Below are 23,663 nucleotides of genomic sequence, written 5' to 3'. Positions count from 1 at the left end.
CTTACACTTTATATATTCTGGCTTACACTTTATATACACTGGCTTACACCATATATACACTGGCTTACACCTTATATACTCTGGCTTACACCTTATATACACTGGCTTACACTTTATATACACACTGGCTTACACCTTATAAACTATTGCTTACACTTAATATACACTGGCTTACACCTTATATTCTCTGGCTTACACATCATATACACTGACTTACACTTTATATACACTGGCTTACACCTTATATACTCTGGCTTACACTTAATATACACTTGCTTACACGTTATATACACTGGCTTACACTTTATACATCTTGTTAATACAATTTTAAAATTATGTGTTTTTTTGTTGTTGCTTGAATGCTGTGCATCACAACTGTTTTAGAAGAAAATAGGTTTTGAATAGAAATTACTATGAAATCACTAATTTTAGTGGTTTTTTTAAGTCTCTTGCTTTCGTGGGTTACAAATCTTCCTCAAAGAATTCATAGATCCCGAAAGTAATTACAAGTTTGATATAAAGCAATTCTTCATTTGAGAAGGAACTAGTAATCCACAATTTCATAATTTCATGTATCCTGGAAATGGTGTCTTGTCGGGAAACCACAAAACTTGGGCCCCACAAAAATACGTGATTTTCACACAATGCTTTGTTTTTTTTAAATAGAAATCCTGTCCAGTATAATAGCATCATTCAACTAAATCTCCATCACCAAAGTGCAGTGTGTAACAGGAAAAAGAGTAGTGTGCTTCGACCAGGATCAAACCTGCAACCCCCAGCTTCCCAGTCTGACGCTCTACCACCGAGCTAAAAGGAAATTACCTCTGGAGTGAAGTTAGAAGGCGACCCTTAATCCTATGTACAATTAATCCCACTGCCACACTACTACCCCATTTCTAAATGTGTTTGCCAAGGAAAACCACTACAACCCAGGTTCTAACTCCCTGTCTCCACAGGGAGGACCACGGACACCATTTGTAACAGGAGAGAGAGTGGTGTGCTTCCACCTAGGATCGAACCCGAAATCCAAGACTTTCAAGTTAGACTAAGCTAAAAGGAAATTATCTCTAGCTAGAAGGCGATCATAATTCTTAATATACAATTCAAATCTGCTACAGTAGAATACGTACATTCCAGTTCACCTAAAACAGCGCAGATGTCCTTGCGTTTGTCTGTGAGGATCTCTAGCGTGTAACAGATCTTCTCCAGGTATTGCTCGGGGGGACTCAGGCCCTGTCACATAAAACATGTACATTTTTGTTAAGTCAACCCTATTAGTTGTACTTCTATAAAAATTCAATTTACAATGATTTTTTACTATAAACTGGCTGAAAGAGTTTTAATACATGTCCTTTAAATACAAAAGCTAAAACTGTATATGCATGTCTTGTGTATTAAAACAGAAGAACTTTCGTCACATGATCACTCATACAGAACGGCTATTCCCGGTATTTACTTCCCTGTAAAGTAGATTATATCCCTTGTCACAGTAGCTAATAGCTTCTACACCCCTGAAGATACATTTGAACTCTTCCAATTAAAAGGTTGGAATAGTTCATTATGAAATTTCAGGGGTGAATGAGTTAATGTCCCATGCTACTGATGATTATCAGTTGATATAGTAAAATGTTGATCTCCCTCGTAAATTTGTATCTCCTTTTTCACTCAGGATTATCTCCCTTGTTCCTAGATATATCTCCTTTGCTACAGTCTTATACATATATCCCTTATCCCCTTCATCACTTACGATTTTTTCTGGGTCTTGTCCCCGACTGATGACAATCAGGTCATGAAACATGTTGATTTCGTGTTTTCCCCACTGTGGCATCTCAGACTGGGGTAGAGGCATTCCAGTTCTCGGGGACAACGGCCGCACCCGTTCATATCGCGGAGTCTGTGTCTCCACGATATTACTGAATATCCTTTCATAAAACGGCAGGCGGTCCATACTGTAACGACACAGGGTTGTTAATGAGGGATGATATACACAGAAATAGCTAATCAACATACTTGAGCTATCTGTACCGTTATGCCTTCCAGCAAGATTGAATTAAAGCACATGGGGAAGCGTTTGTCCTATGCCAATAAAACATACATTTGACCCATGCTAATTTGCATTGTAATGTTGATTATGTTGTTTACTAATGTTCGCTGTAAAGACAAATTTGCCCTCATTACAGAGAGTGAAAAAGCTGAAAGTAAAACTGCGGTGAAAATAGCCTGGTGTTCAGTATTTGTATACTGTATAGAGTTTGGATCTAATCAGTGGTATTATCTTCATCCTACAATGGGAACAAAACACGATTTCAGATCAAGAACATCATTGCTGGCATGTACTAGATATATCTGAATTAAGAAGTTACAATATTCTTTGTTTTATCAAAGGTTAGGCCCCAAATTGGTTTCTCAGGTCATAATTTTTGCATATTACCCCAGAGAAAATGTTTTTATGCCCCCGCCATAAAATGGGGGGCATATAGTGTTGCTCATGTCCGTCCCGTCCTGATTCAATGTAAACACTTAGCAACTTTATTCTTTCTCAGATTTTCGTCAAACTTTCTACAAAGGTCAAGTAAGAGTATATGTCGGACATCCTCATGTTTCAGGGTTCCAAGGTCAAGGCCAAGGTCACGATTGCTATATAAGGGGGCATTCATGTCTTCCAGACATTTTTCTAGTTTTGTGAATATTTGTTTACATTTTCAGTCATGTGATAGAACTAATCTTAAGTTTGTTTCCATCTTATAAGACATTATGAAAATCCTACAAAAGATTTCCTTTTGAGCAGCTTTGGACTCATTTTATAATTCTCATATGAAATGAAAACTCAATTAAGATCCATATTGTGTTACTGGTAGATTACGTACTGTATAATGCAGTATTTTGTGAGAAAGTCCAACGGATCTGTCATATCACTGAGCTCCTCTTTGGTAACTGGCGCCTCAGCAGACGGCACACGGCCCTTCTTCTTCGGTAGGGTTCTTAGTCTATAAATATAAATATTTAACAGTACTCAAATTTCATTCACTAAAATTTAAAAAAATAAGAAAAAAATAATTCAGTACAAATTCTAAATTATAACCAGAAAACAGTCGAACCCTATATACGTACACCGATTTCTTTGGTCCTTTAAGTGTTGGTGGGGGAGGGAGCTTGGCCTCCTTGAGTTTAGGGATGGGCTTGATGAGGGTCCGTTTATTCTCCTTGAGCTTAACATCCTGGAACATAACGAAAACCTGAATATGTCAGTCCAAATTTAAAAAAAGATGTTTCCTACAACCCATATTTTTATTTTAATGTGTAAACCCTTAAGGTAGAAGGGAACACTGCACCATTATAATTGCAAAGAAGAGTTCCATTTCAGAGCTGTTCTGTTCACTTGAAGTATTCCCCCTTATATAGACGAAAAACAAGCAGAATGATTTTCTGGCTTACAGTTACTTCCCTTATCAAGGTATTCATCCCGCATTTTGATGCTGTGCAATTATAGCTCCTGGATTGATGGTATATCGGTTTTGAGTTTGATGACTGTCACCTTTTTTGTTTTTACTTTCTTTCTTAATATTCAAATTTGAACAAGTTAAATGTATCGCAAAGGGGGTAGCACCTAATATGGAATATGCCACTTCTAATGATCAACTTAACAGAACAGCTAAGACCTTGCTTCTATAGATCTTTGGTACCTTTTTCTCTTCCACATATTCTGGAAGTGGGGGTATTTCAATGGGAGGTAATTCTGGTGACTCCCTATGTCCATTGGTAAGGGGAGGTAACTCATCTGTACTATCGATAAGCGTGACCTCCGTCTCCTCCTCCACTTGCACTTGAGAAAAGTCATTGCTCTCAGTCTACAATCAAAAAGAAATATATTCTCTACTGAATATTTCGTCGGTCTATCCAGTGAAACTGCTATGATTTACGAGTTTACACCAAATCTGCACAGGAATGATTGATATTTGAATATTTAAACTCTCAATTGACTTATCTTCGTCTTGGTTCATCCCACCCAAAGTTATAACCTTTTCATCCCGCAGATCACAAACACACATATGGGTATTGGAAAATACAATAGTCTGAATCAAAATGTTATTGTTGTTCACAATAGTACAACAGCTACAGTTCTGTTTCTCAATAACTCAACCCTGACAGGTGCTGGAGTTGATTCTCAATAACTCAACCCTGACAGGTGCTTGTTCTGTTTCTCAGTAACTCAACCCTGACAGGTGCTTGAATTGATTCTCAGTAACTCAACCCTGACAGGTGCTTGAGTTGATCAATTGTTAAGATTAAAGCACTTTCTTGTAATATTTTCTTTTCCTTATAAGAACAATAGTCTGCACTTCAATGATTTGATCCTTGAAGAGTTATCTGTATAACTTACTTCCTTATTGAATAGAACTATGAGAAACACATGAAACGAGATGTACCACATGCTAGTGAACTCCCCCACTAAACATGTGTGATAATTAAATGTCAATTCAATGTTGACACTTGCTAAAATGCTGTATAACAGGAAATTTTTGCCCTTTGATGGCAAAATCCATTTTCCCCAATATCAAATTTGTCCTTCTCATGTAATTTCTATGTATATCGTGTTGTTCACTAATGTTCGCTGTAATAATGAAAGCCATCATCACGGAGGGTAAAAAGACAAAAATTAAAACTGCAGCAAACATGTCCCAGTATACATTACTTTGTATGAATACCCTAGCAACTGCTTGAGTGTTATATCAACCTATACTATTTGAACCCCAGTAGTTTGACTCAATGACCTCAGTAATTTGGTATAATGACCTATCAGTTTATTGGCTGTAACAAAGTTATTTGACCTTTGAGCTCCTTACTGCAAACATAAGCAATTTGACCTTTTGACCTACCCTGTCTCCATTGACCAGTTGTCTTTTCTCTGCTTTCTCTGTGTCCTTGACCTCTCGTCTGACCTTCTTGACCTTTTCTTTTTTAACTGGTGGGGGTCTCTCTGTAATAGGAGGTATCACAGGTGGGGTCGTGACCTTTGACCCGGCATTGACCTTTGACCCAGCAGTAAACTTTGACCAGGTCAGGACATCTGGTGCCAAACTGAGAGGACTACTACTAAGGGGAGGTGACTCTAAGTCTAAAGACGAAGAGAAGCAGAAAGAAAACCCACACCAGATTATAGCAAGCACTACACTGCAAATAAAACACTAAATACAAAATGTGCAAACACAGCAACAAATATGTATACATGTATAAACAAAGAAATATATACAGCCAAATCTGCTCAAGCGACCATCTGTATTAAACGACCATCTGTTTTATGCGACCACTTTCCATTCCTCCCGACCGTTTTTTACTATGTAATTTAACTGTATTAAGCGACCATCTGTCTAAAGCGACCAGCAACCACCCAATACTGGCCCCAAAATTACGTTAAACGACCACACTTAATACATTTTAGCAAACGTCCGTCACCACATTTGACTAAGGGCTACTTTACAATCTTTTCACCAAGTTCAGTGAACAAATTTGACAAAACCAATTTCCAAACTTACAATAAATTCATTGATGTGCAGAAACAAATAAAAGTTATTTTTCTAACTGCCGATATTGTTGATTTAGCAGTGAAATACGGACTGATATTTATTGCAGTTGAGCAAAACCATTTTGATTGCGTAAGTGTCCTGCTAGGCAATGTAACCTTTAACCCTACGATATCCTCCATCTGATTGGATGAGGTAAACTGGCAAGTTTTCATTCTTGAAATCGGGTCTGTTTAGAGATGTTCACGACAGCACTCTCGTGCAAAATTAACATTAAATATCAGCGCAACTGCGCACTAAACCTGTTTATGTTAGTACACATATCGTTTCTAACTCCTCATCAATATAAAAGTACATACAAGTGTAAACAAAACACTAAATACAAAATGTGCAAACACAGCAATAAATATGTATACATGCGCAAACAAACAAAGAAATATATACATACAAGTGTAAACAAAACAATGAAATACATGTGTATCAGTCAAGCAAATACTGAACTAATCGTAATGATCCTGCAATAAGCCCGGGGGTCATTTCAAGAAATGTGGGATCAGAAGTTGGCAAAAAACTCAATACTACATTAGAAAATGAATTAGGGCCCCCTGAAAAGATTGGTGGGCTTATTACCAGGCATGGGCCTATTGCTGAATAATTACGGTATGGTATCATTAAGCTAATGAGGCATGATGCAACAGGATCCTGGAATTAGACCGGCAATCTAGTAGGGCTGGAATGATACATTAACAGGATTAACAATCTAGTAGGGCTGCAACGATCTATATACTTATCTAGTAGGGCTGGAACGATACATTAACATGATTAACAATCTAGTAGGGCTGAACGATAAATTAACATGATTAACAATCTAGTAGGGCTGCAATGATACATTAACATGATTAACACTCTAGTAGGGCTGGAACGATACATTAACATGATTTACAATCTAGTAGAGCTGAACGATACATCAACATGATTACAAATCTAGTAGGGCTGAACGATACATTAACATGGTTAACAATCTAGTAGGGCTGAACGATACATTAACATTATTTTCAATCTAGTAGAGCTGAACGATACATCAACATGATTAACAATCTAGTAGAGCTGGAACGATACATTAACATGATTAACACTCTAGTAGGGCTGGAACGATACATTAACATGATTTACAATCTAGTAGAGCTGAACGATACATCAACATGATTAACAATCTAGTAGGGCTGAACGATAAATTAACATGATTAACAATCTAGTAGGGCTGGACCGATACATTAACAGGATTAACAATCTAGTAGGGCTGGAACGATTCATTAACATGATTAACAATCTAGTAGGGCTGGACCGATACATTAACAGGATTAACAATCTAGTAGGGCTGAACGATAAATTAACATGATTAACAATCTAGTAGGGCTGGAAGGATACATTAACATGATTAACAATCAGGTAGGGCTGAACGATACATTAACATGATTTACAATCTAGTAGAGCTGAACGATACATCACCATGATTAACAATCTAGTAGGGCTGAACGATACATTAACATGATTTACAATCTAGTAGAGCTGAACGATACATCAACATGATTAACAATCTAGTAGGGCTGAACGATACATCAACATGATTAACAATCTAGTAGGGCTGCAACGATACATTAACATGACGAGACCTATCATGATACGTAGCACGATACATACATGTATAGTAACTGTAGAAGCAGAGTGAAAAGATACGTTGTAAATTTAATGCCAATATTCCAACAGGAAAAAAACTTGGTCCAAAAGGGGCATGACTTTCAAGTTTCCCACAATTCACGTCTTTTGACGTGCATGTCGAGCTGGAGCTGTCACTCGCCATGTGCAAACGGATATCAGTAGGGAAAATTCAGAAACGACAATTCCAGAAAAAATCTTGACCTCCCAAAAAATATTGTGTAACGTACCGTATTCAAAATATATAATCGCACGATATATGGTTGCAGCCCTACGATCTAGCTTCAACAAAGGTAGATACATGCTGTTATTAGATCATGCAAAAAGAGAAACAGGTCTAAAGCATTAAGTCTAGTGTCAAGGGTCAAGGGTCAACATCCAGGGTCAAGGTCACAATGCCAGAAAACAGATGCAGGCAAAGAATGACAAGTTAACAAAATATATCTAATTCAATTAGACCATAATTATTATGAAGCTATATTACATATCAACCTTTAATATTTCAATATCTATTTCAATTAAGCAGTAAAATTTATTGAGTATAATTAATATTGATTATCTTTATTTTCTTTTGAACACTCAGTGATATTATAAATGAATATGAAAAAATAACCATGCACAAGATGATTGTTAAAAACACATTGTTTTTATTGAATTTAAGCAAAATTTGTTTTGTGTAAAAGTGTTGAGTTTTTATTTCTATTATCATGTTGAAATAAATGTGAAATTAATAATGGAAAAAGAATTGACGTACCTGTTGCTATTCGCTGAGAGGAAGGAGTAGAGACCAACTCTGTAATAAACAACAAGAACCAATTCATGTGTTAATTTCTAAAGATTTCAATGGATATTAATGAAATGTGCAAAACAAAGCACTTACGAGTACATGCAGTGGAGAATATTTTATTTTAAAACCAATAAACATATTTAATATAATTTATTGCATAAATGCTGCCTCAACACTAATCACGTCGTACAAAATTTGTGCAGTGTCATATTCTTGGGTGAAAAAATCTGCAATGAAAAGTTGTTATTCTCTTTGGGGAGGTAACTCTTTGAAACACTTTGAGGGTGGCATGTCACAAAATTGTTTTTTTCCCTTGTTAACATTAAAGTGAGTTTGTGTTTCATGAATTATATTGTTTCAAAATGTTCATATAATGAAATTTTTATTTGAAATCAGTATCATTATGAATTCATGTAAAAATCACACAAGAATTTGATTTGATTAAGGCTTCATGTTTATCTAACTAATGCACATGTAGAAAACCACTTCTGGCTATCAATTGAATTGTGGTGATACAAAAATACATTACTAAGATCTGAAATAAAATAATAAAAAAGTTTTCTTTTTTAATTTTAAAACATTGAAGAACAAAAATCTCCACCAGAAAATGTGAATTAATAAACACGCATGTCATAAAAACTAAAACAAAGAAACATAAACCCATCCTTCATATCCCTGATTAGACCTTCACCATTCATTATGTTATGTAATCAGGCTAAACCATATTTTATTTTACAGGAACTTTCTTAATCAAATAAAAGCAAACAGTCAGCAGGGCTAATAAATACCCCTCTAATCAACTTATAATAATCACATTTCTAGGTCTGGATGGAAGTATATATGTTGGGGGTCTTAATGTGGAAGGAAACCGGAGTACCCAGAGAACAGCCATGTGGTTGGGCAGGTGACCCAATGTGAAAAACCAGTGCAGTGGGACAGGGTTCGTTGTATAATATTCAGCATTTCAGAAGTCATAGCCAAGATAATAAACAAATATAAAATGTACTACAACATATACCATTACCACTACTATTTTTTGTTCGGGTATAATAAAATTGAGGTTTCTCTTGTGAAACCAATTTCTATTATAAATACTTACCACAGTCATCTTTACATACGTAAATAAAGAATTCCCCCCCCCCCCCCCCCCCATGGGGAACCCCTGGAAAACCCACCAATCAGACGGCAGTATACATGCATGTGATAAGACACGAAGCCATGCTTCCCACTTCATAATTCCAAAGCCCAAAAAAGTGAGAGCCAAGGAGACAAGGGGAGGCTGGGAGGGAACTCACCTTATGACTGTGGTAAGTATTTATAATAGAAATTGGTTTCACAAGAGAAACCTCAATTCTATTTCAAAATACGTTACCACAGTCATTATAATGCGAATTCAACTTACCGCAGTGGTGTCTCCGTGGAGCGACGAAGGGTTCCAACAATAGGACCCATACCCCCGGAGGAAAAATTCAAAATACCTTTTCTTTTGTGACACAGAGCCTGATTACGACCAGCGTTCAGGATCACGCGGAGAAGACATAATGAGGGTTATGCAAAAGAAGAGGGAGGACAGACAACGGATTGGGCAGCCACAAGAGGGCCCAAAGAATACAACCCGTCAGACTGTCCCGACAAAGATCGGAGATAGAACTCCGTAAACGTAGAATGACCCCTCCAAACAGCAGCTGTCATGACCTCAGCGTAAGAAGAACCATTAAATAAGGCCCACGAAGCAGCTAAAGGGCGAACCTCATGAGCCCTAACCCCTGACACCCGCAAGGACTGATCCCCTGCTGACTCATACGCAGCTCGAACAGTCTTAACAATCCAGCGTGAAATGGTCGCCGAAGAGATATCGGAGCGACCGGGCTGGAGAGACTGGAACAGCCGAGACGAGTGTCCCGCCCCCCCTCTGTTCTGGCCAAGTGGTAACGCAAGGCCCGAACTGGGCAGAGCAGGCGATCAGGAAAATCCCCATCCAGAGTTGAAGCCAAAGAAGAGATAACCACAAGCCCTGGGGTGAAATCGGGAACCTGGTTCTTAGCTAAAAAGGAGGGATCAGTGGTCACTGAGACCGAAGAATGGCCAGCTGAAAAACGAAGGCAAGAAGGAGATCTGCTGAAAGCAAGAATCTCGCCCTCTACAAGGAATCTAGCACAAGTGCTAAATTCCACCTAGGGACCAATTGCCGTGAACGAGGCTTCTCAATGTAGAAGCCCCTAATGAGAGCAGACAATGAAGCGTCCGAGCCCACAGACTTGCTACCATAGAAAGCCAGCACACTAGCAATGGCTGAACGATAGCCTGCAATAATTCCCGGAGACAGACCTTTGTCCTGGAACAGAGACAAAAGAAAGTCGGCTACAACGGGAACAGAGGCAGAGACTGGATCAATCGACCGTCCGACACACCAATCACCGAAGGCGGACCATTGAGATTGGTAGACGGCGGAAGACGAAGGTCTAAGTGATCCTCGAGAAAAGCCTGTCTGAGTGAGCCTTCCCGAGATAGCATCGAACCGTGAAGGTGGAGCCGTTCTGGTCCCGAGTAGAACTGCCGGGACCTCGGTTGAGACAGCAGATCCCACAGGGGTGGGATGCTGCGCGGGAAGTCCACCGAAAGCCGAAGCAACAGAGGAAACCAAGGTTGTCGAGGCCAGAGCGGTGCAACCAGCAACACAGTACAAGGGTGTAGAAGAATCTTCTCCAACACCTTGCCCACCAGATTGAAGGGAGGAAACGCATACGCGTACATTCCCGACCAGTCCTGGGATAGAGCATCCACCGCCATGGCCATAGGATCTGGAACCTGAGACACAAACGTAGGGAGTCGAAAGTTCAGGGCCATGGCGAACAGATCCACATGGGGTCTGTCCCAAACCAGGCAAAGAGACCAGAACACCGAACGCTTGAGGATCCATTCGGTGAGAACCGGGCCCCCGAGACCGAGACAGAGTGTCGGCCAGAACATTCAGACCGTGAGATCGAGACTGATCTCCTGACACAGCAACAGGACCTGGGTGGATAAAGCACACAGAGCCGGGGAACGAGTGCCCCCCTGGCGCTGCAGATAAGCCACCACAGTGGAGTTGTCTGTCGCCAAACAAATGGCAAACAGAACAGCACGCATTTCCAGAACATTGATGTGTTGTGAAAGCTGTTCCCCCGACCACACCCGCTGACGTCTGACTGGAAAGGTATGCACCCCAACCGGTCATGGACGCGTCGGTGTAAAGGATCATAGCAGGAGATGCCCGAACCAGAGGAACTCCTGCCAAGACATTGCCCTCGAGAGTCCACCAACGAGCTGATTCCTTCACCGACTCCGGCAGAGGAATGTACACATCCCACTGCCGAGACAACGGAGACCAAACTGACAGAAGGAACAGCTGGAGCGGACGGATGTGAAGCCGACCCAAGGGAACCACATCCGCCAGTGAATTCAGGTAACCGACTAGAACGGAGACCAACAGAGAGGCCTTCTTAAACTTGGACGCTGGTGGAAGGACAAACCTCAGATAACAAAATCCTGGGAGGGGAGAACCTCCGACTTCTCCCTGGAAGGGATGAACCCTAGGCGGCACAAAACACCCAGAACTGACCTCGTGCTCTGGGACAGGATAACTGGATCAACTTCCCTTCGCGATCATGGCCTGAACCTCCGACCTGAGAGCCTCCACCTTTCCCGGATACGAAGGAGAAGGGGAAAAGATAGGCTCTCGCGCCAGAGGTGGATCCCGAAGGAGCGGGATGCCGAGACCCTTGGACACAACCCCTATGGCCCACCTGTCTGATGTGATTTCTTTCCACTGAGGAACGAAATGGGACAGCCGACCGCCTACTGGCAAGTCCGGAAGGGGCCAATCTAGCCCTTCTCAAACCACATCGGCGGAGCCTCCCGACAACCGGTAGGCAACAACAAGGTGTGACATGGCAGCCGACAGTAAGGCCATCTCATCAAGATGTGCCTTGCAAATTGCCTGGCTGAGGCGCTCCATCAGTCCAACCTTGCTGGGGAGCTGCTCCACTGACTTGCAGCTCGCAGCCAGCAACGCAGAAGTAAACCAGTCTGCGTAGGACAGAACATGGAGAGCCAGCCTAAGGAGACGCTCCAACTTAGAGTGCTCCCTAGGCCCCATCACAACCTGGTCAACACAGCGTCCTGGCCACTTATCCAGATCCCTCTCAAGGGAAACTGAATTAGGGGCCAAGACTGGGTCGTGGATGCGGTACGTATCTGCAGCTAAATCTGCGATATCAGCAACCATGACCTGTAAAGCCGAGAGGGAAAAAGGCCTGCGAGCCTTGCTCACCTTCTGCTTAAATAAGGCGTTGACCTGAGCGAGGGACGAAAGGAGCTAGCAGAGGCCGAGGAGGCAGATGATAGGGGAGTCAACATGCTCTGAAGGAGCGAAGTGCGCTCCGGGACGGCCGAATCCGAGGAAGGGCGTGGGCAAACCCCGTCCCCCAGAAGCTTCATAACTTCTGCACGTAAAGTGCGAAACGAAGCTGAAACCTTTGGAGGCACCGGATCAGCATCTCGGGGCCGGGATTGGGAAACATCGGAAGGGCCTTCCGAGTCCAACCCAGACGAATCCAACGACTCCAAATCAGAGTCAGAAAACTCGCCGACTCTATCCTCATCCCGAGTCTCCGAAAAATTGGAGCAACCGGGAGAGCGCCCAAGACCGTCCGTCTCATCACTAGGAGAGGCACCTGCCGAATCCACCTCCATCAACGTCACCCTCTGAGGAGGGGTGCGAAGAGGGGAAAGAAAACGTGACCTACCCAAAGGAACTATCGGGGAAAGCGATAGTCCCTGAGAGACAGCAGGAGCAGGATCAAGAGACCCTGGAACCTGCTGTAAGGTAGGAGTTGACACAGGACAGCGGAAGTTACTGGAAGACTTGAATTCCAAAATAGGAGCTCGAGACAACGCAGCACAACATATCCAGGCTGGAAACCCATACCACCCCGGAAAAGCCCCCTGCTGGGAGAAACCCCAAGACTGCCCATAGGCAGTCGGAGGTTGGGGCGGAGCATAAAAAGGAGCCTGTTGACCCCAATGAGCTCCATTCCCACCCTGCAAATAGGTGGGATAAACCAGGGAGGACCCTGGAGCAGAGCCACCAACCTGATGCCCGAAACCGGAGGCAGGACCGGTTTGGGGGGGGGCGGGGGGCGGGGTAGGGAACCTAGGGCCACCTACACCCCCGCCGCCATTAGCCACACCTGGCTGACCTGACCAACTTCACCCAGACTGACCTAAAGCAGGGCCAAAATCTGTAGGGCCAGTAAAACAAGCCCCACCAGGAGAGCAGCCGCGCTGGCACCTACCATAGGAAAACCTGGGGAGGAGTCACAAGGGATAGAGCTGGGAGCATAGGTTTTTACACCAGTGCTCACACCACCATAAAATCCAGCCGAGGCTGGCGAGGCCGAGGCACCACTTACCACCGGACCGGGCAGCAAATGCTGCACAGTTGTGGACGGCGTGCTAGATGCTATCACCACGCCAGGGGCTACATCAGGGTTGCAGGGAACCCCAGGAGCAGACAAAACTGCCGGGGGCCGGTCTCCCACAACAACACCCTCAGGAGTGGAGCGGACCGGCAGGAGGCTACCAACAGAAGCGTCCACGGACACAACATGGCTGGCCTGTTTAACATTCCCAAGGGAATGTTGGGCCACCTGCCCTCCCACCACAAATTGGGAGAGAAGGCCGTCCCCCTGTCCCTTAGTCACCGTGGTGACCGGGACAGAGCCCAAACCCTCACCCACGTCGACCGACAAAACGGAAGGGGGGGGGGAGAGAAAGGTCCGGGTCCAAAGAAACAAATTGTTTTACAACGGCCCCGGTACGAACCGGTACGAACCGAAACGAACCCCAGGGAAGACTCAACAGAGGTCGAAATTCCGCTGGTGTTCTCCGAGGGCTTAGGCCTAGCCTTAGCCCTCGCCCCACCCCTACCACTCCTACCCGACTTACCTGCACCCCCTCGCGGGCGGGGAGAACCACCGGCAGGAGTCGGCTGCCAAGCACGGCAAATGCCACAAGGCTGCTTCAGAGAGCAAGACCGACAGCTAGGACAGTAAGGGTGGGGGTCGGAAGCCTCAAATAAATGACCCCCAGGACAGCTCCTTTGAGAAGGAGGAGTCTCCATCTCAAAGTAAACAAACCGTCAATCGCAAACACGTGGCCGGAGCCTGGTCGCAAAACGGCGCAAAATAAAGCAAAACGCTAAATTAAAACAAAATAAAGTTATATAGTATAAAGGATACAATATATCGGTACAAACAACGCCAGTAGCAGTTTGAATTATGAAGTGGGAAGCATGGCTTCGTGTCTGATCACGTGCGTGAATACTGCCGTCTGATTGGTGGGTTTTCCAGGGGTTCCCCATGGGGGTAAAAATTCTTTATTTACATATGTAAAGAGCCAAGTAAGGTTGGAATATGTATTATAATGACTGTGGTAACGTATTTTGAAATAGAAATATGGCATCATGGGCTCACCGAGATAATGTACCTAATATTTATCATACACCTGTGTAATGATCTGTCTTCAATATAAACATTTGTCAGACTTTGTTTAACACATTGCTGTGTCACATTGTATGTGATAAAAAATTCTCTCAAGAAATATTTTGTCATATGCTGATTTAATAAAAAGTGACCCAATCCTCCTTAAACATTGATAAATAGACAAAAGTAAACCAAAAAGGTGATCTTCTTTAAATCTTCAGGATTAAATTGTTTCAAAGTATGATAAGCTTAATATGTAATATTTTCAAAAGTATTTAAAATTTGAAACTAAAACAACATGTGTAGGTATTCAAAAAAAAATCTTGAAGGACAAAATATATAAAAATATTTGTAAATTTTCAGATATTTCTTAAATCATTTTTTTTTTTTAAATTACAATTAATGATTTGTTAGGCTGAACATGGTTTAAACAATATGGGCCCTTTCCATGTCATGCACAGGCCAATACTCATTCTTTTATCGTGTCAGCACACCTGGTTAAATGTTTCCACGCAAGTTTACCTGGTGAAGTAGGGACCTTATGGTGTCGTCAATAAACAGATGTAAATCAACACACTTAAGCAGGCAGGCAGGTAGTCGTATGTAAACATGGAAATCTACATCAAACATATTTACGCTTCGGGATGTCACTCGTAAACATTTTAATATTAGCAAACATCTACAGTCAGACTTAACATTTAACCACAGGGGGTTGACAGTATCAACTTTCGTATGTAAATACGGGGATGGCTTCATTGGTCATTAAGAACTGACACCAAGCGGTTTGTCACCAGGTTTGATGCTGTTTGTAAATGGCTCAACTTCCTTTCACAGCTATACAACTCAGCCTGGGAAGTCCTGGAAAGTCACTGTTATATAAATATCTTTGGAGTTTTCTGAAGAACCTGTACCCCCTAACTTCCTATTCCCTCAACTCCAAAATCATAGGTGTCTACCTCTGAAACCTTCAATGAGGGAGATCTCCCTCATTCCACATTTCTAATGTGTGCATGAAACGAGACTGAAATTGCTTTGCTCAATTTATCTTTCCCTTCTTATGTATCAAAATAACTCCAAAAAGCATTCATTTGATTCAGACACACCTGTTATGATCATTACACACACCCTGCAGTAACTAGGAGATCATTTGACCACAGGATGTAGATTTTGAGTTTGTGTGAGTTTGGGCTTGAAAGAGGAAGTTTCGAGGGAGATTGGTAAATTGTGGTCAAAATGAAGAAGTCTCCCTCCTAATGAGGGAGGTTTGACAACTATGCTAAATGTTACTGATAACACTGAGCGAATGGTTCCAGTTATTACTGTTTTGTACAACATATCAGTATTACACAATGTTCACGTTTCTTGAGGGGAGGGCCATACTTGTCAACTCTCACTACTTAGGAGGGATACTTCTGTTTTTGAGGATTTTCAATTTAGCATACTCAACCAGTGAATTTGCTTAACTATTCCTACATTTTTAGATCTAATTATTTCATTGGACAGAACAACTCAATATATGTCAGTTAAGGGTTACTTTGTCTCTAGGTGGTACATACACACGTTTTATTTAGGTTTTAATTTTGAGCATTCCAAATTTCCCCATGAAAATTTCAAAAAATTTGGCAAGTTCGGAGAGGGGCAATATAAGTGGGTTTATTATCGACCATTTTCACTGCATGTAATTTTTCATATCATAATCCAATTATTTTAAAACAATAATCACAAAAAACTGTGGGAAAATCAATCAATTTAACCAACCACCATTTCTTATCCACAGACAATTCCTTCACACTTTTTACCTTTAAAAGTCATATGCATCACTAAATAAATATGGTAGGTAAACCAATTTAGTAAATGTAACAATTTTCAATATCAACATTCATATTAATAATCTTATATGTACAAATTCACGTCAAGCGACATAATACTGCAAATTCAAGTAATGTATGAAGAATTATTTATACAAAGTTCATGTAAAACACACTAGTTCATTGAAACACGAACTTAAAGTAAAACCTCTATACTAAGTACGAAAAAGTCAATTTGTGACAATGAATTGTGCTTGAAATGAAGTAATCTATCGTAGTGTCAATTGCATAAAAATGATACAGTCTTAACAGAAAATAATGCAAGGCACTGCAGTTAGACAACTTCACAGAAACTTTTCTGAAATAAAACATCACTGAAATTAAAAAACTTATCAGCTATATTAAATCATATCCCCCCCCCCCCCCCCCCCCATCTCATTGAAAAAAATTATGTTTTGACAGTGGTTTTACATTATAATACTCTAATAATTAGCATCCTAGATGTTTTCTCATACCTGTCACAGTGGCGACATCATTTTTATCCAGAATCAGACTGTTATGCGTGACCTCTGGGGTTAATTGCCATATATGCATAGACTTATTCATTGCACTTCCTGTCCTCATTTTGGAGGCGGAGCCAGGTACAGCCGTTACCATGGCTCCCTGGCTTGGTTCTCGCACGATACTCAAACTCAACTCCGACGCCTGTCTTCTGCTGGCGAGATTGCCAGAATTCGGCGTCTGAACTTGTGACATTTTTCAGTACAGTCGCTTTCACTTCACTTCTTCCAGATAAGATGTTTTTCGGTGTATTTACATGCAGTTGAGTTAAAGCTCCTTTTTGTTAGTCCTGAATCTCAGGATGCCAAGCTTTTAATCCAAATTAATTATTGTCACCCAAAACAGAAAAATTTCTTCTCTTAGATGAACGAAGTATTGAAGAAGTAGGTAGTATCCGGAAGCGAACTAGTCTTGTCGATGTTTCGGCATGTTTTTAACAGAATCAGGTTTCCTTTAATAATCAGAAAAAGAAACTTCCTATTTCAATCCAATAAGAATTTGAATTTATCATGTCACTCATGATATTTATTACCATAACAAAGACCAGAACAGTTGTTAATATTTTAGTGCTTATTTGCCATTGGTTGATTTTTAACCAATGAAAATGCTTTTTTACTGTTGATTGCCAAATGTTTTTTTAATTATTGTGCAAAATGTGAACATTTTATTTGGTGAAATAAATGCAAGGACTATAAAATTACAGCTTTAAATTGCTGAATGAAAATTATATTTGATTTTGAGTGACATGATGAGTTTAAAAATTCTTAAATTAGATTGCTTTTATCTTGTCAGATAGCATATCTTCGATTGATCAGCATTAATGTTTTTTTTGTCAATTTATAAGTTTTTAAATTTGTAAAACTGACAATAAATGAAAGCAACATCTCCAGTAGCACTTGATAAAGAGGAAGAAAAACCGACTTACAACCGGCATACAGAAACCACTTGTACAAAACTGCCTGAATATCACCGAAATTTGTAATGACCTATAATATTCAATTACTAAGGTGTAAAAACAATACCCAAAACTGAAATACAACCTGGAGAGTTGGCAATCGCAGAAAACTGCCGCAACAAAACCTAAGCCCGTGTCACAATTACCAGATGTGAAAAAATTGTGTGTCATGCACTCCTCGGTATCATAGATCCTAATTAAATATATCATATTTCCAAAATATTGACTGATGCCAAAAGGAGATTCAACAAATGTCAACTGAATACAAAAGCCAAGATCACAATTACATGCATATTGTTTCTGATTACAAATGGTATTTAAAACAGAAGATTCCTAAAGTGTCCAATTCCTAACATATAGACCGGGGCCAACATGGACATTCAGCATTGTCAGCTTGAATTTCCCAAAACACAGACCAGACCCAGGTCGTCTAAAAGTATGGTTAGTTTAACAACCTTTTAACAAATTGAATTCGTTTATAATAAGATTATTACAAGATTTAATAAAAAATGTTTTTCCAGTTAAGATAATTTTAAACAACTTTAAAATTATGCAATTTAAGTTATGAATATTGTACTTTTTAAAACTGTAGCAGATGAAAGGTTGATGTTTACTAGTCATTTAAAAGGTAACTGAGGTCTCAGTCATATTACTAGCGTTGTCAGCTTAACCACTTAATTCAGAATATATTTATTGATTTTAATCCTTTTACTCATAATTCAATGAAGTGGTATAGAAACTGTATTTGTTAGTGTATATCATCAACTTGATAAGAAATATCAAAACAGGAGTAAAATTGTGCAAAATTTGAGAAAAAAGTTGAGTTTGAAAATGTTACCTAATTAACCTATTCACCCCTGAAGACACAGTTGAACTCTTCCAATTCAAAGGTAGGAATAGTTCATCATGACATTTTTGGAGTCAATGAGTTAATGCTAAAGGTTACAAACTAAAGAACCTTAATTTCAGGCTGACATAACTTTACCGACAGATTTACTGGTAAGTAAACAATTCTTTGAACAATTGAGCCAACTGTCAAATTTCTGTCCAGTCATACAAAAAAAAGACCTCTCCTCAATTCTGACTTGTCATACTGATGCTTGCGTTCAGTAGAAGACCTCTACCTGTCCAGCTGAAAGTACAAATAGAATTCTAGAACCCTTACTTTGAGTAAAGTCTTTTTTTTTTTTTTACTGTTGATTGAATTAAGACAACCCCATTTCAAAATTGTTGAACACAAGATTTAAGGATGTATGCTACCTTACACATTAAACCTGTGATATGTATCCGAGTCATCACACTCAGAAACTTCAAATTTTGGTAGCATGGTTATAATAACTAAGAACTACTTCAGGGGTTATCAACACATGCTTCAGTGTGCTTTTAATCGAGTCATCACTTTTTGTATACATTTTAAATGTGTCATCACTTTTTGTATACATTTTAAATGTGTCATCACTTTTTGTGTACATTTTAAACATGTTGTCACTTCTTAAACTTACAAAGTCCACATCAAGCATTCATAAAAGAGATATAATTATTCATGCTTTCTTATACATTTTAACTATGATTTGAGTTAGAGTTATCTCCCTTGTAAAGCCAAATGATCCCAAATAGCTACTTTTTAAGAAATATTGAGTGTATAAATATATATACTATTGTTGTCAGTTCATTTAAACCAAGTACTCCCTGGTACATTCAGATTATTAAAACTTTCTCACAACTTTTACCTTAGATTTGTGTTAGATTTATCTCCCTTTTAAAGTTCAATTTAAAATATCTAGTTATTATGAACTGCTTTACTGTTTAACGGTATGTATTCCTGTGTACATTTTAAACCTATTAATTAATTATCCGAGTCTAACATTTTGTTTTTTAACATCATTATAAGACATACACACAGTGGAGCTCTTTTAGAAAGAAGGTCCATAACACAGTAACACAACATGTATCCTTAACAGGTACGTACTTCTTTAGTGTGGAACTCCCTTGGAAACGAGACACAATAATAACAGTAGGCTACCAACAATTTCTATAGTAAACCATTAACTATAACATTAACGTCACACGTAACTACCAGGAAGTCATCAGATGACATTTAAAATATATACATTTTTTTTTGCAAATCGTTAAAGAATTATTTCAATAAAATTATTCATCAAATAATTAAATTACCTTTAGAAAAAAAAATCCACAGAGTAAACCTTGTATCAGTTTTTCTGAAGCAGATTGGTTTGCAAGTTTCAACACCTACAATTATTCAATTATCCTGAAACTAGACCATGAATAGATAAATAGATAAACATAAATGTCTAAAATATATCAAATATTGATACCTATACACAAGCAGATGTCCATGTTGAAAAAAACTCCATGTTTATTAGAAATGTCCAAGTTCATTATCCAAAGAACTATGCACCTGTGCCATTTCCTCTAATTTCACATCAAAATCATGGTAGGTCCTACAAGTATTGTTTAAGCTCCAAGTCCATTATCTGTGACAGAATTTATTATTTCCCAAATGTTACAGAAACAACACACACTCCCAATTGTACACAGCTCCAGTGCTTAGTAAACTCACACAGAATTTAAATGTCCTTGTTGTACACAAAAGTGTATACGATTGACGATTCAGGGAGAGATCCGACACTCTAAACTCCCCTAGGTGGCAGTATAGAAACCTATCAACCTTATCTAGACCTTTCAAATGAACATAAAGACCTCTATATTCAACTTAAGTCAACAAAACCCACACATATTGCCTCACTGTTACAAATGGGGTGATCAGTAACATTCAGAGATGTGGTATATGTGAAAAAACTTCATGTAACATTGATTTTTTTTTTTTTTTAAATTAGACTTTTCCAGCAGATTTTACATGTGATAAATATGAAACACATTTAAGCTTTTTATATAAAGTAAAAAAGGAAAAATAATCTGATGTTTTCATACATGAGAAGAAAGTTTGAAATTTAAATTATGAAATAAGCTTCAGGTAACTGGTCAAAAGAGGTTTTTTTGATAAAAAAAATGCATATTTTCAATAAAAAATAAAAAATCATGCAGTAAATATCACGACATTTAATTAGAATTGATAAAACAAATCTGAATGCAATTTTTTGTGTCATGTGACTCCAGATACTTAACCAGGAAACTCACCATTATACTGCTGCACAACTATTCCCTGAACCAGTATCACCTGCAAGGTATTGGAATTAAGGTTCATCCCTCCAATTTAAATTTTTTTCTTCTAAATTATGAACAACTTTTAGTACAGTAGTTAAATACTCATGAGAAATTTGTAAGTTGTGAAACAAAAACAAAAAGACAAATTTTGAAGCTAGTACCCCTCAAAGTCACCTATACATTTTCTAGCAATAAAGACAGATTTTAGCTGGTATTATATTACCAAAAGATCTATTCACATTCCATATTCAATTCCGTAATCTATTTGATTTGAGGGCATCCACTTAATCCCAACAGGCATCAGTGTTGATCCTACAACATCGATAAATAAAAATCGAACAAAGTTCACACAGAAATTTCATAAAAAAAAAAGTCGACCAGAAAATTCAAAGATTAAAACACTCCTATAAATCAAATAAATACTGCAATTCCGAACATTTTATCAGCTTGAAGAATCATGAGATTTTAATATAACCTAAATAAGTCCAAAATGAATTGCTTTATTCCAATATGATAGATTTAAAGGTATTTATAACGGTACTCAACTATCAGTTAATTAAATCATCTGTCAGAGTCAACATTTAACCATTTCACCCCTATGTAACTTTAGTAGACTCTACCATGCATTGATCTAGATGAGTCCATTATGGTCTACAGTGGTGAAAGGGTTGAAATTATAGTGAGGCTTTATAAATTCTTAATGCTGTATACAATCTTTATAAATATTTTTCCTCCTTTGAAAATACAGGGGTCTGTTTAGCATTATTGGATTAACTTGTTTTGATTGAGATTATGGAGTCTTACACCTATTCATGCTGTGTACTGACAGTAGTACAATTAAGAATATTCTATTGATTTTTACTTTTGGGTAATATGATTACTGAGTTAATTTTCCAATATTAACATAGATAAGTTTTCAAGATATACAAAATTGAAGTAATGTGATTGATCTAAAACATGCTATGGATGGATGCTTAGAAATTTGGGAGAATTTGAATCATTCTGTACCTTCAAAACTCTTAAAAATAGCTATAATAGGCTCTTTTTCTATAATTTATCAGTAAACTATGTTAAACAATTGGACGTTTGAACAGGATAGAGAGCGTGTACAGGTATGTGGAAAGGGATGCTTAATAGGTCAAATATGGTACCTGTTGTCTGACAGTAATTATACAAAAAGTAAAAGACTGACTATGAGTCACGCCATTCTATTGCAGCAACCCAATCAAATCAAGGCACCTAATTATTACTAGAAGAATATAAATTTTTAGCACTATATTTTGTACTCGTGATATATTTTCAAAACACTAAATTTTTCTTGTAATTGCAGTTAACTTTAAGGGCCCATGAAATGATTGAGTTATTGAAAATTTGTAAGTCTTAGGAGATTTCAACCTGAAAGTTGAAAAAGTTATTTTCGTTCGAAATATCTAAAAATACATCTGTCTTTTGGTAATGGTAGTTTTACATATGTGATATGAAAAATTTCTACATAAAATGTTTTACATGAAAAATCTTTGATAACCACAATTAAGGTATTGGTGCCTTTGCTAATAGCTGTCCATGCTTCGAAGAAATTACCGAAAGAAAACTTTATAATAATATTTACAGTACACATTTAACAGGATAATTTCCATTCCCAACACCTACTGGTGTCGTATTATTACGAGCCGACTTATTCTCATACAATAATGTTTTGTGTGTATGAAATGAAAGAACCCAAGTGCACAAATATCACCCCAGGAAATATGAATAACCTTTTGTGATACTACCATGATTATATCCAAGCATGCCCGTAATTATTTGATTTTTTCATTTATTATTTGAACTATATATATATTGAAAAATGTTCGCTGACAAAATAAAGCTTGTTTTTGAAAGCCCTTCTATTAGAAATCTGTTTTGTAGATATTATAACAGCAAAATGAAATTTAAGTTTGGTAAAATCACCATGACACAAGATTTAAGGTAGAATATTTCATGAATATTAATTATCATAAGTCTGAAACGTTGACATTAAGTAAGTGAGTTACACTTTTTCCTTATAAAAAAGCTATTTTATGAACAAAAACCTTATTTATACTGTATTATATATATCCACTCCTATTTCTAAGTTAAATCCAACTATATATTTCCTAAAAATACGTTTTCAAAGCATTAATTCCCTCACAACTTTGAACAGGTATTCAACACACAGAAAGTCTGACATTAAAATCAACAATACAGAAATTCCTTCACACATTAACTAGCTAGCTCAAGAACAATACTCTTGGTTAATCCAGATCTGTCTTGATGCATTTCACTTTTCATAACTTCATCATACTCTTCACAAAATATATGAATCCACACAAACGATTAAAAATGTCCATTTTTCAAGAATTCAACATCCTCCCAATAATTTGCACAAAACACATCCAAGCAAAACTATCCTTCTGTGTCATACGAGGGCTCCATCAATTTGATGTTTATGTCCTCATTTGCTTCCCATAACCTTTGTCAAAGGGAAATATTGATTGTAAACTTGACTTCTTTTACATAAAAAGTTTGAATCAACGAAGAATTTATGAAAGCGACCCATTTTTAAAACACATTTTATCATTATGT

At 38.6% G+C, this 23,663-nt stretch overlaps 2 protein-coding genes across 5 annotated transcripts in view; one reads left to right on the top strand and one right to left on the bottom strand.

Annotated features, from left to right (window-relative positions):
• Positions 1-1,122, top strand: part of LOC110465815 (probable peptidyl-tRNA hydrolase 2) — a 32,498-nt gene extending 31,376 nt beyond the window's left edge. The window contains exon 7 of the mRNA XM_021521918.1: positions 667-1,122. The gene's annotated coding sequence lies outside the window, so the exon portion shown is untranslated. The remainder of the gene's footprint in view (positions 1-666) is intronic.
• The window catches only part of LOC110465814, a 113,930-nt gene that overhangs the window by 12,340 nt on the left and 77,927 nt on the right, over positions 1-23,663 (bottom strand). For all 4 annotated transcript variants that reach the window (XM_021521913.1, XM_021521912.1, XM_021521914.1 and 1 more), the window contains 7 exons: positions 7,993-8,031; positions 4,878-4,978; positions 3,684-3,848; positions 3,112-3,218; positions 2,868-2,987; positions 1,748-1,949; positions 1,131-1,233 (listed from right to left, as the gene is read on the bottom strand). In XM_021521913.1, coding sequence (XP_021377588.1) covers positions 1,131-1,233; positions 1,748-1,949; positions 2,868-2,987; positions 3,112-3,218; positions 3,684-3,848; positions 4,878-4,978; positions 7,993-8,031 — 837 coding nt within the window. The remainder of the gene's footprint in view (positions 1-1,130; positions 1,234-1,747; positions 1,950-2,867; positions 2,988-3,111; positions 3,219-3,683; positions 3,849-4,877; positions 4,979-7,992; positions 8,032-23,663) is intronic.

The sequence above is a fragment of the Mizuhopecten yessoensis genome, unplaced genomic scaffold (assembly GCF_002113885.1).
Source record: "Mizuhopecten yessoensis strain PY_sf001 unplaced genomic scaffold, ASM211388v2 scaffold11101, whole genome shotgun sequence".
NCBI lineage: Eukaryota > Metazoa > Mollusca > Bivalvia > Pectinida > Pectinidae > Mizuhopecten > Mizuhopecten yessoensis.
The sequence above is the reverse complement of the archived record's forward strand: the minus strand, read 5'-3'. Positions and strand labels throughout refer to the sequence as shown.